At 29.7% G+C, this 17,081-nt stretch overlaps 2 protein-coding genes across 4 annotated transcripts; one reads left to right on the top strand and one right to left on the bottom strand.

The window, feature by feature from the left end:
• Positions 1 to 1,582: 1,582 nt before the first annotated feature.
• LOC117212945 (DNA-binding protein RFX7) lies at positions 1,583 to 12,462 on the bottom strand. 2 transcript variants are annotated; one of them, XR_004488564.1, is made up of 7 exons: positions 11,707 to 12,462; positions 9,962 to 10,216; positions 9,647 to 9,839; positions 9,327 to 9,540; positions 9,113 to 9,255; positions 3,258 to 9,037; positions 1,583 to 2,753 (listed from the first exon to the last, which is right to left on the bottom strand). XR_004488564.1 is itself a non-coding variant. In XM_033458110.1 (6 exons), exons 1-6 carry the CDS (start codon positions 12,045 to 12,047, stop codon positions 6,464 to 6,466), a joined length of 3,720 nt encoding a protein of 1,239 aa, XP_033314001.1. In that variant the 5' UTR covers positions 12,048 to 12,462; the 3' UTR covers positions 1,583 to 6,463. The 2 variants fall into 2 exon arrangements, 1 of the variants encoding a protein (XP_033314001.1); XM_033458110.1 differs by having other exon boundaries at positions 1,583 to 9,037.
• A 541-nt stretch (positions 12,463 to 13,003) lies between these two features.
• On the top strand, positions 13,004 to 16,936 carry LOC117212953 (presequence protease, mitochondrial). 2 transcript variants are annotated; one of them, XM_033458124.1, is made up of 2 exons: positions 13,004 to 13,114; positions 13,583 to 16,936. In XM_033458124.1, the coding sequence occupies exons 1-2, from the start codon at positions 13,092 to 13,094 to the stop codon at positions 16,710 to 16,712; spliced, it is 3,153 nt and encodes a 1,050-aa protein (XP_033314015.1). In that variant the 5' UTR covers positions 13,004 to 13,091; the 3' UTR covers positions 16,713 to 16,936. The 2 variants fall into 2 exon arrangements, with proteins under 2 accessions (XP_033314015.1, XP_033314021.1); XM_033458130.1 differs by lacking the exon at positions 13,004 to 13,114 and adding an exon at positions 13,344 to 13,488.
• The last annotated feature ends 145 nt before the right edge of the window (positions 16,937 to 17,081 follow it).

The following is a 17,081-nucleotide window of genomic DNA, read 5'->3' as shown; positions in this document are numbered from 1 at the left end:
AAATTTTTACATTACCTAAAATTTGAAGTAATAATCGTACAGTTGGAATTTTTATCAAATATAATTCTGCAAAGGAAATTTTATTTTTCATTTACAGAAAATATGTCAATACTATTATTATTGTTACATAAATTTATTGTATGCAATATTGAACTGAAAATATCAATGATCTATTTTTACAATATGATTGTATTCCTGTTACTAATATAACAATAAATTCTTTTTTTATGTTAGCCAATTTTCGATCTCATGTTGAAAAAATAAATTATTGTAAATTCTGCACCAAAAATATATAGGAAAATATTATTAAGTTGATTATTTTTTTATATATTAGAAAAATGCATTGTTTTAGTCGGAAATAAACCATAATTTTATTCAAACTAATATTTACTAAATAATGCTAAACATTCTTTAAAGTATTATATTATTCAATTTTTAACGTGGTTAACCAATTGTTTGGTTGAAAGAAAATATTTTTATTTGTACAAAATATTCAAACAGATTAATAACATTTAGGCCATATAGCATTAACATTTTATTTACTACATAGATATTATAAATTATACAAAATTATATATGTATCCATATATTTCATATTTCGTATAATCCCTATCTATTCCTTCATCATACGATACAGATCACGCTATTATTATTGCATCTAAATTTACTTCTAATACATTACTATAATTCATTAATGCTTACTCCTTTCGTTTTGTTTAAAATTTAATGACATTGAATTTAGCAATTAACAACGTGTAATATTATTTGACAATGTTTTTAAAATAAAGTTCTATAAAATTCAAATTCGATTGTGTGTTAAATAAACAATTTGCATAAAATATACTATACATATGTGAGCAAATATAAACCACGGAAAATGATCTCTAATATAAATCTATAAGATTAAGATTATATATGTACAATAAACGGATGTACAGGAAAACTCATTTATAGAAGTATTCATACAAATATCACAGTTTACTAACTTTGAGAGAAATCATAACAGTTTAAATTCTCCGAATAATTAATTGGTAATATACTTGATATTAATTGTAATATATATGTGAAAACCGATTCAAAGAAATTCTTGGCTTCAAATAAATTTTTTCAATAAAGAGGTGAATACTATCATTTAAGTAATATTGAAGATTGTTATATATTCGATAAATTTACATGAAAAAATTTTTCTCACTAAAATAAAATTTTCATACACAGTTAAAACTTACATTTTTTCTTAAAAAATAAAAAAGTTACTTTCACTAGCATATGCTGATTGAGTCTTACAAAATTTATATTGATATAATACGAATATATCATAACATAAAACTAATGAATAAAAAAAGAAAATAGTTAGAAATATTATTAAAAATACTTTAGTTACAAAAGTACTACTTATAGTAAACATATAGAACCTTTTTAAAGATTCAATAAGAATAAATATTTTTAACATGTAAGCTAATTTAAAATATAAAGTTCTATATGATATATAAAATTTCATAACATTAAACTTAAAAAAGAAAAATATCTATGAAGAATTAATAACGGGAATTTATTGTTATCTTATAAGGAATAAAGAGGGAACTGCATTTGTTATGTTTCTCTTTAATGACTTTTTTGCACCTTTTTTTACTAAAAAAGAATTTTTATTTACAAAGCAAAATAAATTGCCAGTAACACTAGCACACGCAATGGGAATACCGCTTTCCTATTGCTTGATTTAGTCTACCTGACATTCGATCATACAAAATAGGTAGAGAAATTTTTGTTTTTTGTTTTTTCTCATTAACGAAGCAAAAGTATCTTGAAGAATCAAAAAAACGATCCTTCGAAGATCTATAAGCCTCAGAAACGGCATTAGAGCCGCATAATATCGCCAGGTCTATTTTTTTTCCTTCAATTGAAAGTAATACAAAATCTTTGACAAGAAACAAAACGCAGATCGTTTTATGTGGCAAGATTACGTATATTATAAATATATTTGACGGAAAATAAGCAAGGCGAGTTTTTTCTTCTCTTTTAAAAATTACCAATAAAATCAATCTGCAAGCAACAGTACTTTGTTCACACTTTCTTATTATTTTTCTTTTTCATGGAAACACATTTCTTGTATTTTTATTTTGTTTGGCTATGTAGGATAGTATGTTAATTCATGATGACGTTGAAGAACAGAAAACTCGAAATCAGTAAAATTTGAATGATATTTTACAAATTAAAAAGAAGATCTTTGTGATAATCTATGATCGATGGATCTTGTTTTATGAAAATTATTTCATTCTACGTATTTCTAATCGTGATGACCGATAAATTATTGCATTCTACGATTACGACATATAATATTTTACTGACCTATAAAATTGTCCTACCCCATGCAGTATTGTTAATATTCGAATAATTATCCATTTGTACTCCATTTTTTCTCCGTCGAAATTTATATTTCAATTCGAGAAAAAAAGATCAATTATTAAACAACACAAGGCAATATTTGTACAAAATTTTTGTTACAAAGGAAAATATATTTCTTTATCGTGATATTAAATATTAACATGGAATATAGATAAATAAAATATCAATAAAAAAAAGAAAATAAACAATTCACAAATCAACAAACTTCCGATGGAGGGAAAAAATACAGTGCAAAGTCCAATTGTATGGTAATTTAGTTATACCATGCCCATTCAAACAATCTTGTCCCATCAGCGTATTTTCATTTTCCATTGAAACAATATAGTATTCAAAATGATGCTCACGATTTCCTATGCAGACAAGATCGCCGTTATTATTACCTTTTCGTTTAAATATAACTATATCTATTGACTGTCTGTGTAAATATGAATGTATATATGTTTCAATATAATTTATTTCCGCTATTTTGTTTTTAATTTTTTTTCTTTTTTTTATAAATCGGTGCTGTTACATTACAGATGTCTAGATACCAGTATCAATTTTAACGTTTCGCATTTATTCTCGTATTATTAATTTGAGCCAATAATTTTACAATATTAATCTTACTGTTCTCCTTTTCTTTGTTTGGCAAATAAAGGATAGTACGATTATTGCACATTGTTAACTGTTTCATAAAAATGTTTCACATATTTTTCATGAATATATCGATATCCGCATCTAGATAAATTCAAATTGTAAATCAAACAGCACAGACAAACCCTGATTACACGATAATATCGAATAATTCCTACCTAAAATCTTTGTGCGTACAACAACAAGTAATATCGTAGTACATATACTTTTTTTTTACTTACGAGTTACAAATAGCAGTACTGTTATAGAAATTTCCAAGATCTTCGATCATTTGGTCAAGTTAATGAAAGTCATTTATTCACGTCTAAGAACTTCCTATAATTGCTCGGTTCATATTTTCCATTAATTTTTTCTTTCTTTCTCTTATTTTTTTTTTTTTTCTTGTCATTTCACAACCTATGGAAGGTCGAGTCCTCTTTTCTTTTCGTCCATTTATTTAACTGCTAGTTTCAAATCACTACTTGGTTCGTCGAATGATTCTCTTTTTTTATGTTTGTACAATTCACAACTCGCCTTACAGTAAGATTACCGTCTTATTAGTTTTGTTTTAATAGTTTAGAATATTTGAAACTACGTTGTAACTCATTTCATACAAAGAATGTGTTACTCTCGCTGTATTTCAGGCTGCGTGGGAAACTAACGTTTTCTTGTTGCTTATAAATGTGTGATGCAATTACCAGAAATATTTATTAACCTTTTGAAGTATTGCTGATTTCCACTTTTTTTCTATATCTTTTTCTTTTTTCTACCTTTTTATTCATTTTATTCTGTTTAAATTTGAATCAATATATAAAAATACGCTTAATAGGCATGCTCATATAAAGTATCTTTTAATATCTTCCAAGAAATCTCGTTCGATTCTCTATTCTTAATTTGTCATTTAAAAACTTTATGATATGCCGAGAGATTACTTTCGTCGAAAAGTTTTGTTCCTTTTTGGGTCATCGTATTGGCTCGATTCATGCTTCAAAAGGTTAATAGAAACGTGCAGGTTACAAATTCAAAACCATGATTACATGCGTAACATTCTAGATTTATGGAATTCGAAATTCTTCGAATTCCCACATACGATTATTTAGTTACGGTATGTGAAATGGCGATTAAAAACCGGTATTAGCAATGTAGTGCCTTTATATGGCAATAGCACAAACCAAAAAACGTATTCAAAATATACTCCGGTTAATCGTAACGTTACGAAAAAATTAGACATAAATTCACACAGAAATTACTCTTGTAGATACAAAAACATAAATTTTAAATAATTCGTTATTTTTTAACTTATTTCATTCCTTCTTCTTTGTATTTTTTTATTGTCATAATAATTGCTTATTTGATTATTAAAATGTTAATCGATTAACAGAAACACGAGATTTGGTTCATGCTATTTAGTACGTCAATAGTAACTCTCAAGAACAAGATTTCACAAAAATCATACTATATATTTACATGGTGTTAACATTCGCAACGCCATATAATCCTTTACAGAATGATAATATAGAATTCTTGCAAATGTCGTGTGTTCGTGATCATTTGCGAGTAAATAACGTTTACCCCATATTTTTTATAAAAATCTAATATTTTACGATGTTGAAGCGCATCATTTTAAGACTTCGACGTGAAAAATAATTTTAAGTGATGAAATTCATACAACCGCGATCATACCATACATTTTTGTGTGGATTCTCTACAAAAAATTCTAACTTTTTCTGCTTTGAAAGCTAAGTAACCACGGTAAGTTAGGAATAAAAATCGGTTAAACAACTATCCAATTCATAAAATTCTCGATCAAGAACGCCGTAGAAAAATATAAATTGGCGGTGTATTTATGGTAATTCGGATTTCATTGATGAACAAAACGATATACCAGGAAGACCCGCCATAGTAATAATTATTTAGCAGTATTATCGATGTAGAATCCAGTACGGTACATAAATATGAAATTTTATGTCTTTCGAAGCACAATTCTTTTTCTTTTCTTTTTGCTTTATCTTTTATTTAAAACAAAAGTGCTCAAACTTCAATTACCCAAATTATACGAATTTTGATCAATTTTTGGTAGATCATATTAATATTTAAAAATCATATCCAAAGTAACAATTTGAAGTCATATTTAAAAAGATGGTAACCGTGAATGTAATAAATTTATTTATATTAATAATAAAGTTTAAAGCACGTGACAGGACAGAATAAAAGGAAGAGAAATGTAAAAATTAACAAACAGTAATAGTGATTTTATGAAGTTTGAATACTTCTGATCTAAAATGTGATGTTTTATCAATCAAACGCAAATTTGACAAATTTATATAGATATGAGGTAAAATAAAACATTTATAAATTTACATACTCGCTTTTTTGCCGTCACTTTGCCGGTCAGAAAAAGCGTACTACATACTGGGTTCAATACCGATTGTTATGTAAAAAGAAGCTCACCAATGTCCAGCAGGTGATCGTAAATATTTCTTAGAAACGCTTGAGTAACAAAGTCGCAATAACGCGTTCTTAAATGACTTAGAAACAAACGTTTCAAAACGACGAATATAAAGTATTTATATAAAATCAACTTCCACTTATTCGAATCTCAAATACTTCACAGCGACGATCGCTCTATTTGAGCAACTTCTTCGTCATATTTTTCACACTTGAAAACTCAATGTTCCACCAAAGACACCTAAGACTTCACTGAAGACATTTACACTTTTTAGTTTCACTAGTGGCAAATTCAAGAAATATATAATGTTCGAAGATTATATTTGCATCACAGTGATTTCTTTCTCGCTTTACTTACTTTAAAAAATAAGAAATACAAGTATAAAAAAAATACCATTGGCAGTCACTCATTCTGCTCTTTTATATTGAATTGAATTATGAATACTTATAACTGCGTCAAAATTATGTTCAATTCAATAGTCAATATAGTATTCAACTCTTTTAAAGACATCTTTTTTATATTTGAATTTTCTATCATGAGCTCCTCTCATTATAATGTATGTTAGTACTGTAATTGAAAAGATAAATTAAAGACATTAATTCTGGTATATTCTTGTTATCATGTATGTATTACCTAAGCAGTAGAGATTTATTTAATGTCTCAATAAACGGTAAAAAATGACAAATTGACGTAAATTATATTCATAAATATAAAACAAGAAAGAATTCTTTATTCCAACAAAAACTCAAACTGATGCATCTTTATGTGATCACTGTGACATGTGTTATTTGATATTAGCACAAGGAACTAGGATTTAATCGTTAATCCTTTTATACTGCCACTATAATGTTTTGCATATTAAAATGGAATATTTATGCAAATTACTATCATTATAAAATGGAGTCATGCGAACATACAATTTAAGAATTACTTTTCCAACCTTTGGTAGATCACTATGCAAAATCACAAGAAATCCATGAATTACTTTTGTATATGCTTTCAACGATTAGGCTCTGTCACTTCATTAAACAAAGGTGTCAGTGAATCAACATCTTGTAATCCATCAAAATTACCAAGTGGGTCCAAATCATTTGTTTCTGTATCAGCTTCTCCAAGGAAATTGGCTTCAAGCAAATCCACAACATTCCTACATAAACTGCTAGAAGTAGACTCGTTAACAGTTTCATTGTGCAAGTTTAAAGAATTCAGAGTAGGACTTGAGAGCATCGGTTCGTTAGTATCCTGATACGTTTCTTGCGATTGAATTGTATGTAGTGGTGTCGAAGGATATGATCTAGATCCATTACTATCTTCTGTGTAAGATGGCGTATATGTTGATACTGGCACAGGTAATGGTGTATTAGGATAGGAGCGTGACTGTATTATTTTCTGTAATGCTCCACCTACTGGAATATCAAGTACATTTGATGGATCCAACATATCCTCTTCTGACAAGTTTAAATTTGAATTTGGTAAAGCATCCAACACTATTGAATTGTTTTCTATCAAGCCTTCTTCTGCAGGTTGTTCCGGTAAAATTTGCAAGCTTTGAGTTCCTTCTTCATCCAAAATGTTTAATATATTCGTTATGTTTTCAGGTGTAATTTCTTTGTCACCCATTAAGAAATTTTGGTCATCTGATATAAAATTTGGATCAACGTCATCAAGTAAATATGTTGAAGGTCCTTCTGGTTGACCCATTGATCCAAAATCATTGAACTCACTAGGTACTGGCGTAGGCGCTATGGAACTGCTTGTAGATGGATTAAAACTCTGGCTTTGAAAGGATGATAAGCAATGTTGCGTTGAAATAGGTGACATCAATGCAGGATTAACCATTCTATGTAATGGAACTGATTGCGACCTATAAAGTTCACTGGTAAATTGTTTATTGTTATGAAACAATTCGCTAATTTCCTGATCAGGTTGACTTTTTTGATAAACGTTTTTAATTTCTTGTAAATTTTCCTGACTTGGATAATTAATGAGTAATTGTTTTTGCGGTGCTAAATCAGAAGATAAAAATGCAGCACACTGTGATCCTTGTCCTTCTCTTTTTGGTGTAACTGAAATTTGCGTTGTACTACTATCCACCTGCACTTCCGACGACTTGGTAGAAATCAACGGTAACTGTGGTGTAGATGACGCTTGTCTAACTAATTCCGGACCACTTGTGGGAACAACAAAAGTATCATTCTTGCTAGTATAAGGCATACTGCAAGATATTGAACGCGATAAGGATTTGTGAGTACGAGCTCTGGAACTACTTGCTTGTAAATTGCTTCTCGACCGTGGCACAGGTGTATTTCGTGGTGAAACGAATGGGCTAGCGTTTGCAGAATTAGATTTGGAAGCGCGACCATTAATAGGTGAATGTGGGCCAGGCGATATTGGCGTAAAATTAAATATTCGACGTCGTGTATTTGGGCTCTGTGGAACTGTATTAGTAATAACATTCGAGTCTTGAACATGTTCTACAACATTCGTTTCAAAACTGACTCTACGTCTGGTATTATTTTGGTTCGAATGGTTTAGTAAAGTTGGTAATATCAAATTGTGCTTTTGAGTGATTTCACGTTTTTCAACATTCTGCCTAATGATAGCAGCAGGTAATACATCAACAGGTGCATGTACAGTCCCTCCTTTCAAATTCTGTTGTAATATTAATCTTAGCTGTGAAACTTTATCAGATCTTGATATTTGTTCATCAATAGCAATGGTATTTGCTTCCACATCTGAACTTGATGAATTGCTTTGTTGAAAATACTGTAATAATTCCTCCTCTTGTTCTTGAGAGTTGTTACCTCCATTCAAATAATCATCTAAAGCATCCGAATCAATAGAGCCAAGTTTCTCGGTTTTACCTGCAAGATTTGAATTCTCTTGCAATAATAGAATCTGGTCTTTAGTTAAAACTGTAGATTCCTCTATTGCATTTGAACTAGACTCAAAAGTGTTGGGACAACCATTTACTTTAATGCAACTTTTGGAACATGTTGATGATTCATTATCACAGTTTTTGGTAGGCTGATTGTTAACAGCCTCGTTTGTTTTGCACTTGGTAGGCTTCAGATTACTAGCTAGTATCACCGAAATTTTCCCGGGACGTTGTATAGATGTAAGCTTAGGCAACAACACATTGGAATGCTCTACATTCTCTTGTATTTGCTGTTCTGTAAGTTTTGTCTGCTTCTCAGGACTTGTCTCTGATGGTTGATTCAATACAATTGGATTGGCACGCTTTCTGGAATTTTTGGGTTTGATATCTCGCTGTGTATTTACGCAGTTGGTCATTACTACACTAGGGTTGCTATTATTCTGTATGTCTTCAATCGATTGTACCACTATATTATCACAGTTGGATTCCAGGGAGATGTTACATGGCTGACTACTAGTAGCTTTAAAAACTTTCTTCTGCCGATTGGTTACTACAGCAGATGAACTCAATTTCGTTAATGCATTCTGCTGCCCACTCGATACATTTGTACCTTGAGATGACTGATTGGATTTAGTTTTCTTATTTCCCTTATTTGCCCCCGTTTTATTATCGACAGTCTTCTCTTTGTTCTGGTTCTGAAACATTTAAGAAACATTACATTTACTGTTAGTTACCTACATCTTGTTACTTACTAAGAAAATATTTTATACCTGTATAACAGTATCAAGATGACGGTGTTTTTGATCCCTTATATGTTCTCGCTGTTGTAGCTTTCGTTGCAACTGTAATTGTGCTTCTCTAAGCTTCCCAGATTTTCCACTAATAGGTGTTGCACGTATATCTGTATTTGTCTCTGAATATATAAAATAACTTATAATATACAATCAGAAAGAATGCTTCTGAAATATATGACAATCATCAAACCTTTATTTGTCGATGTATTCGAATTTCCTGAAGCACATAATATGCACACAGCAGATAGAGATCGAGTATCAACACACAGATTATCAACAAGATGACGTGCTAAGGCACTCAAAGTTGGAAATTTCAAACCAAGGAGGCTTTCTGCCCATTCTCTGATCAATGTAGATGCAGCTCCCAACATTTCTTCAGTAATATTTTCATCTACTTCATCACCCTAAAAAATTTAAAATTTAATTATAATACAAAATATAGTGTGTGTTTCGTAAAATATAGAGAAAATATACATTATATACAGTTTTTAAAACAATTTTGTGTCTTACAGTCTGAGTGCCAGATATATTAGGCAATGTTGGAGGATCCAATTTAACTCTCTTGCGCATTCCAGCATAACAGTAACGTGAATTGCCTCGTGTGCCTAGTCTACGTGGTCGAACTCTTGGATATACTTGTTTCATAACTTTACCGAAATCAGCAGTTGATAAGGGTTTCATAGAATTTCGCATACAATACATACTGTAAATAAATTGAAAACAGAAATGTAAAATAACAAATAACAATAAGATACTCAAAGTTTAATTAATTAATAAAAAACTTTTAGGACAACTTTTAAAACATGTCATATTTAAACTACTTACTTATATTCATCATAAACTTCTTGTTTTGGTAAAGAAACATCTGGATCTTCTTCTAAATGTGTTTTAATCCACATGATAGTTTGATGAATTTCATAACGATTTCCTAATGGATTTAATGGTTGTCTCAAAGGATCAACAGTTCCTCCAGTATTAGTCAATGATAGCGGAAGTTTCAGGTACAACAATAATTTTTCTTCTATTTTCAGTTGTTCAATTTGTGAGAAGATTTCTTGAATACGTGTTTTTGATTCTTCACTGTATATGAAAATCAATAAAGTTGATTTGTATATAATTATATATAAAACACACTGTATATAAAATTTATCGAATGTACATTGTTTAAAATAATACTTGAATGGAAACATATTTAAAACCGTGGTAATATAAAAGCAAAATTTACATATTTATTCTCCATATATGTGTTTATAATTTACATGTAGTTCTGTTTTAAATACTTATACATAGAATATAATTTCTATAAAAGAATTGTAGCATATAATCAATAATGTTTTTATGTGCATATGAAATATGTAATTTTTCTGTAAGTATTAACATAACATGGTAAAATAAATTTAGTAAAGTATAGCTTAAAATAGAATTTGTTTAGTTAGCTTGTAAATTTAAATAAAGAATTATTTTATTTCTATTTCCTCCGAAAATTATATAAATACATCTTTCCTTTTTTTATTATTAGCGAATTACATATATATTTGTCTTATTATAGAATCTTCAATTTCATTTGCATATGAGAGCATAAATTTAAATTAAGTTGAAAATATATTTCAGACACACAATTAATATTAAGTTGTTTCAATACTTTCTCAAAAATGTATCGGCTTATGAGTATTTTAGATTATAGATTTCAAACAGAATAACAATGTTTCTCCTTTATTCCTAATTGCTTGATTTATATAAAGATTATTACTATAAATGGTACTTTTATTTCAAAAGTAAAGCAAAGACATTAAATACTTATCCTAATTTATTTTACAGTATTCATTATTCCATAAAGATAAAAATATATATATTTATACAAAATTTTTATTCAAATACCTTCTCTTCATCTGAAATAGAAATATGTAACAGTGTGATTCTACTTAAACATATACCTCTTATTTAAAACTTTAGGCAATAGTTGAAACTCTGTTTTTATTTATAAATTCAGTTGAAATCTTTGTGCTTATTATACATTGCATTAAAAAAAGATGTTTGAAATAACTTTAATATTACAGTAATTATTATTATAAATAAAGAGAAATAAAAGAAACATTGTTTTTATTTAGCATAAACATTGAAGAAAGTATGTGTTAACAAAATGTATTAAGTAACTTCAATTTCACAATTGCAAACTAAATAAATCATTAAAGAAGAATAAAGAGAAATATAAAAAGAAGCATATAAACAATTAAATTTTTTAATGCAAAATTTCTTTTGGATATTATCACCTAATTTTCTTCAACGTATAATAGAAACATTCAAATAATTGAACAAATCGCAATTTTGGCCAAAAATTCTACAAATTCATTAATGTAAAAGGAAAAAAACATGATACATTGAGAATAAAAAGAAAGAAAAGCCTAGAGGCAGGAGAAGAGAAAATGAGAGAAAAGAACGGGAAGGAGCGAGAGCGAGTAAGCAAGCAAGGGAGGGAGAGAAAGGAAGAAAAAGAGAGACAGAGAGAGTGAGTGAATGAGTGAGAGATAGATAGAGAGAGAGAGAGAGAGAGAGAGAACAATTGAATTAACCTGATGCTATCTTCGATCATGAGCCGAATTTTGTCGTACTTGGTGGTTGTGCCATGATTTGCCAGAGCCGTGAACTTGGCCGCGATGATATCCTGAAGTAGGTCGTCGTCGTGGAAGCCGTTTGAAAATCTGCCGGCAGCCGGTCGCTGACTCGACTGTAGTTGCTTGTTAGTATCATTAATGCCGGCGTTGATGCTACCGTCACCATTCTCAAGGGAAACGTCAGTTCGTTCCTTCTTAATTCGCCTGCCGTCGAACGCGCTTTCGTCGGCATTAAGCTCGATTCTTGCGGGTGGTTTGCTGACGCAGGGCTTCGTTTGATCATGGTTATCAGTACTCATCGTACCCCGTCAGAGCGGAGGCGCTTCGATTATGTGTGGAAAAATTGATCACCTCCCGTAGGACGACGCGAGTACCCTACCATTTTGTCAGAGTCAGCTGGACTACTTGTTAGCATTGCACTCCCGGTGATTATACATGAGCGCCATTCGAGACCCTCCACTCGCGCGGACCCGACAAGTCGCCGAAGCGCATACAATATGAGAATAACCACCGATCCGTCATACCGATCTCACGAGCAACATTTTATCCATGCCTTTTGGCATAGTTCATTTTGGCGGAATGCTCTTATGCGCAACCCATGACCAACTTTAATATCAGGATTAGTGGACGGTCTACCAGGCACGGAAATCCGAGCACTTTGCGCGTTCTTCAATCGTCATAGATCTTGCGCTTTGTCTTGTGAGTATGTCGCTTCATGTCGCTTTCTCCTACGTGTTAAGTCGTATTCTCATCGAACTTGCGTTTCCCTTAAAAAGATCACCAACTATTGGTAAATAGTTCTCGAAATTCCATTGAATTTATATATTTTTATCGTATATCTGTATAAATATTGTATGTATTTTATTGTTAATGAGCTCATACAATTTTCAACTTCATAGATTCAACGGCAAAATGTCATTATATTTTTTCTCAACGATCGTTCGTTGCAATTCTACCTATTTTATTTCTTTAATGTCAGGTTTCTTATTGGATGTTTATAATTGAATACGCTTAATTATTGGTTGATACGCTATGGTTTTGGAAATACTAGACACAATAATATGATTGGCTAGCGTTAATACTTTGTAATTAAAATTTAAAATATATCTGAATGAAATAAAAGTTTAAGTATATGAAATAAGTAATTTTATATTCATGAAAAACAAGTTTTTTTCAAATAGTAATAGTTATAAGTTTATATCTTAACAATTTTATATTGGTAGTAATTCTTAATAAATAGATTTTGCCTGCCTAGTTATTTGTACATAATCAAGGCATCAAAACAAATAGAAGAAAAATCCTACCATCGTACCTAATGCCGAGAATGAATATCTAAAAGTTATATGTACGTTATAAGAGCTAATAGGTAAGATTATCGTAATATAAAATTATTTAGTTGATTTTTTACTTTAGACTGTTACATATTTAATATTATATATAACTATTACCTTGTAATTACAATTATATACTATCACGATTTGTAATCTATTATCAGTTACAAAATGAATTTTGTCTTCTGTAAATTTTCGATGTAATCATTATTAATTAATATCATTATATAATTACCATTTAATTAAATAATCTACTATAAATACTAATTATTGGTGATTATTACATTAACATTCATCGTATTAAAAAATCACGTGTTATGAATTATTTTCAAATTTAGAAATTAAAAAATTTGTAAATATTGTTTTAAAAAAGATATAACATTATCTACACACCGAATATCTAATTTTGGTGAGTGATATTGTATAAAATGATATTTTTTTTTAAGATCTTTCACTATATGTTATTCAAGTGGCATAAGGTAATAGTGATTAACCTTTTACAGATTGAAGTGCTACAGAATCATGTTGAAGATGTTGAGTTTGCCACAAAATTTTTATTTACGTCAATTTGGATTGAAACACTATTTGAAATATCGCAATTTCCATTCAAAAAGAAATGTAGCATTTAGTGCTACAAAATACGATAGAAATGTAACAGAAAGTGATGTTAATAAATTTAAAAATGGACAAATTATTCATGGTTTTATAGTAGATGAAATTGCAAAAATAGATGAAGTATATCTAACTGCAGTGAGATTAACTCATTTGGGAACAGGGGCACAGTATTTACATTTAGCCAGAGATGACAGTAATAATGTATTTTCAGTTGGATTTCGTACAACTCCAAAAGATTCTACAGGTTTACCTCATATCCTAGAACATACTACTCTCTGTGGTAGTGAAAGATATCCATGTAGAGACCCATTTTTTAAAATGTTACGGAGATCGTTGGCTACATTTATGAATGCTATGACAGGACCTGATTATACCATATATCCATTTTCTACACAAAATTTGAAAGATTATCGAAATTTACAGTCAGTGTATTTGGATTCTGTATTTAAACCAAATTTAAGAGAACTTGATTTTAAACAGGAAGGATGGAGATTAGAACATGCAGATGTTAATGACAAAAATTCCCCTATTACTTTTAAAGGCGTAGTTTTTAATGAGATGAAAGGTGTCTTCAATGAAAATCAAACAATATTAGCTGAAAAATTACTAAATCTTATTTTACCTAATCATACATATGCAGTAATTTCTGGTGGAGATCCTCTTGTTATTCCTACTTTAAGATATGTTGATCTACTCAATTTCCATCAAATTTATTATCATCCTTCTAACTCTCGATTCTATTCCTATGGCAATTTTCCTTTAGAAGATCATTTAAAATTTATCAATGATCGATACCTCTTTCTAATGGATAAGATAGATACATCTATGTCCAAAGTTCCTTCAGAAAAACGGTGGAACAATCCAAAGAAAGAACATATTACATGTAGGCCAGATCCAATGGCACCAGATCCTAGTCGACAAGGTAGCATAGCTATTGGTTATTTGTGCAATGATATCACTGATATACAAAAGAATTTTGAAATAAACATTTTATCTCAACTATTATTAAAAGGTCCAAATTCAGCATTTTTTAAAGCCTTAGTAGAATCAAAACTGGGAACTGCTTTTGGCCCAATGACAGGTTTTGATTCCCAATGTAAAGATACCATGTTTGTTGTCAGTTTGCTTGGTGTTAAACCAGAAGATTTTGAAAAAGTAGATAAGACTTTTAATGAAACTGTACAGAAAGTTGTTGAAGAAGGTTTTATGGAAGATCATGTTGAGGCTGTCCTACATAGTATTGAGCTTCAACTAAAACATCAAACTTCCAATTTTGGATTGCAATTACTTTTTAGCTTAACACCATTATGGAATCACAATGGCGATCTTATACAATCAATGAGAATCAATAAAGCAATTAGGAAATTTAGAGAAGGAATAAAGAACAATCCTAAATATCTTCAAGAATTAGTGAAAGCATATCTAATGGATAATAATCATAGATTGACATTAACAATGCTGCCATATGAGAAATATGATCATGAAAAAGGAGCTGCTGAACGTGAATTGTTAGAATCTAAATTAAAACAACTTTCCAAAGAAGAATTAGATCAAATTTATATAGATGGAAAAATTCTTCTTGAAGAACAACAGAAAGAAGAAGATGTGAATGTCCTTCCTACTTTGGAAATAAAAGATATAAAAGAAGATGTAGAACGATATAAATTGGAGGATATGAAGGTAGTTGGTGTTCCTTTACAAGTTGCTACTGAACCAACAAATGGTGTTTGCTATTATCGAGGAATTCTTGGTACACAAGATTTAGCACAGGAATTAAAACCATTGTTGCCACTTTTCAATAATATTATTTCAAAAATGGGTACAAAAAATTATGATTATAGAAATTTTGATCAAATGATACGATTGAAGACTGGAGGTTTAAATTTTATGAATCACATTGTAGAACATAAAAATAGCTTATTGCAATATGAAGAAGGAGTATTAATAGAATCTTATTGTCTAGATCGTAATGTAAATGATATGTGGAAATTATGGTTAGAATTGTTCAATAATGTCCAATTATCTGATATTGAGAGATTTACAACATTAGTTAAAATTAATGCTGCAGATTTGATTAACGGTATTGCGGATTTAGGGCACACTTATGCAATGAGTAGTGCAGCCAGTTTGGTCTCACCAGTCACTAAATTCAAGGAAACTCTATCAGGATTACAATATGTCTCAAACATGAAAAAAATAACACAAATGTCAGATTTAAACCCTGTTTTAAGTCAAATGCAAGAAATATCTGATTATATTTTAAATAAACAACATCTGAGATCAGCAATAAATTTATGTACAAATAACAAAGACATGATATTAGAAAGTATCAGTGAATTTTATAGTTCATTGAAAGGTACACCACAAAACACATATACTTTTACACATGGCCAAAATATTGAAATGGAAGATAGCGCTATCCATTATGTATTACCATATGCTGTAAATTATGCAGCTAAAGCAATTCTTACTGTACCATATACAAATCCTGACTTCGCATCATTACGAGTACTTTCTAAATTGATCACATCACTTTACTTACATCCAGAAATTCGTGAAAAAGGTGGAGCTTATGGAGGTGGTGCTATATTGTCATCAGATGGAATATTCACATTTTATTCTTATAGAGATCCTAATTCTACTCGTACTTTAGACTTATTTGACAAAGCTTATGAATTCTTATTGAAGTATCCATTATCCCAAAGTGATATTGATGAAGCAAAATTAGGAATATTTCAACATCTTGATGCGCCAGTTTCCCCAAGTAATCGTGGAATGATTAAATTTAGATACAACGTAACGGATGATGATATTCAAGAACAAAGAAAAAGATTGAAAGCTGTAACTAAAGACCAACTTATGCACGTTGGTACTAAATATTTACAACCTGATCAGAAACATATTAGAGTAGGACGTGCGTTGATTGGACCAGTTAATCACGATTTATTAAAGAGGCATTCAGAAAATTGGAAGGTTCAAAATCAAGAAGAAGAAATTCGAGCAAGAGCAGTCGAATGAATATTTTGTGTTAAAATAAATATTATCTATTAATTATATCAATCTACTAATTATATTAATTATGAATATTATTATCATATGTAAGCTATTTATTAAAATGAGCATCATTTATGCATATTCATGCACATACACTTATATAGAACAATTTATGTAGTTACCATGAAATGTATTGCAATTCATTGTAAAATGTTTATATAATAAATGTTATAAAAATTACTATAATATATATGTATGCATGTATATACAATGTAGATACAATTATAAAATATAATTGTAGTTACAGGCTAATAGTAAAGCTTAAAATATATATAAATTTATATATATATATTCCTTCACATATATTTTTTATATATAGATGGCATGTGTAAA

Source organism: Bombus bifarius, unplaced genomic scaffold (genome assembly GCF_011952205.1).
Source record: "Bombus bifarius isolate JDL3187 unplaced genomic scaffold, Bbif_JDL3187 scf7180000007970, whole genome shotgun sequence".
Lineage (NCBI taxonomy): Eukaryota > Metazoa > Arthropoda > Insecta > Hymenoptera > Apidae > Bombus > Bombus bifarius.
The sequence above is the reverse complement of the archived record's forward strand: the minus strand, read 5'-3'. Positions and strand labels throughout refer to the sequence as shown.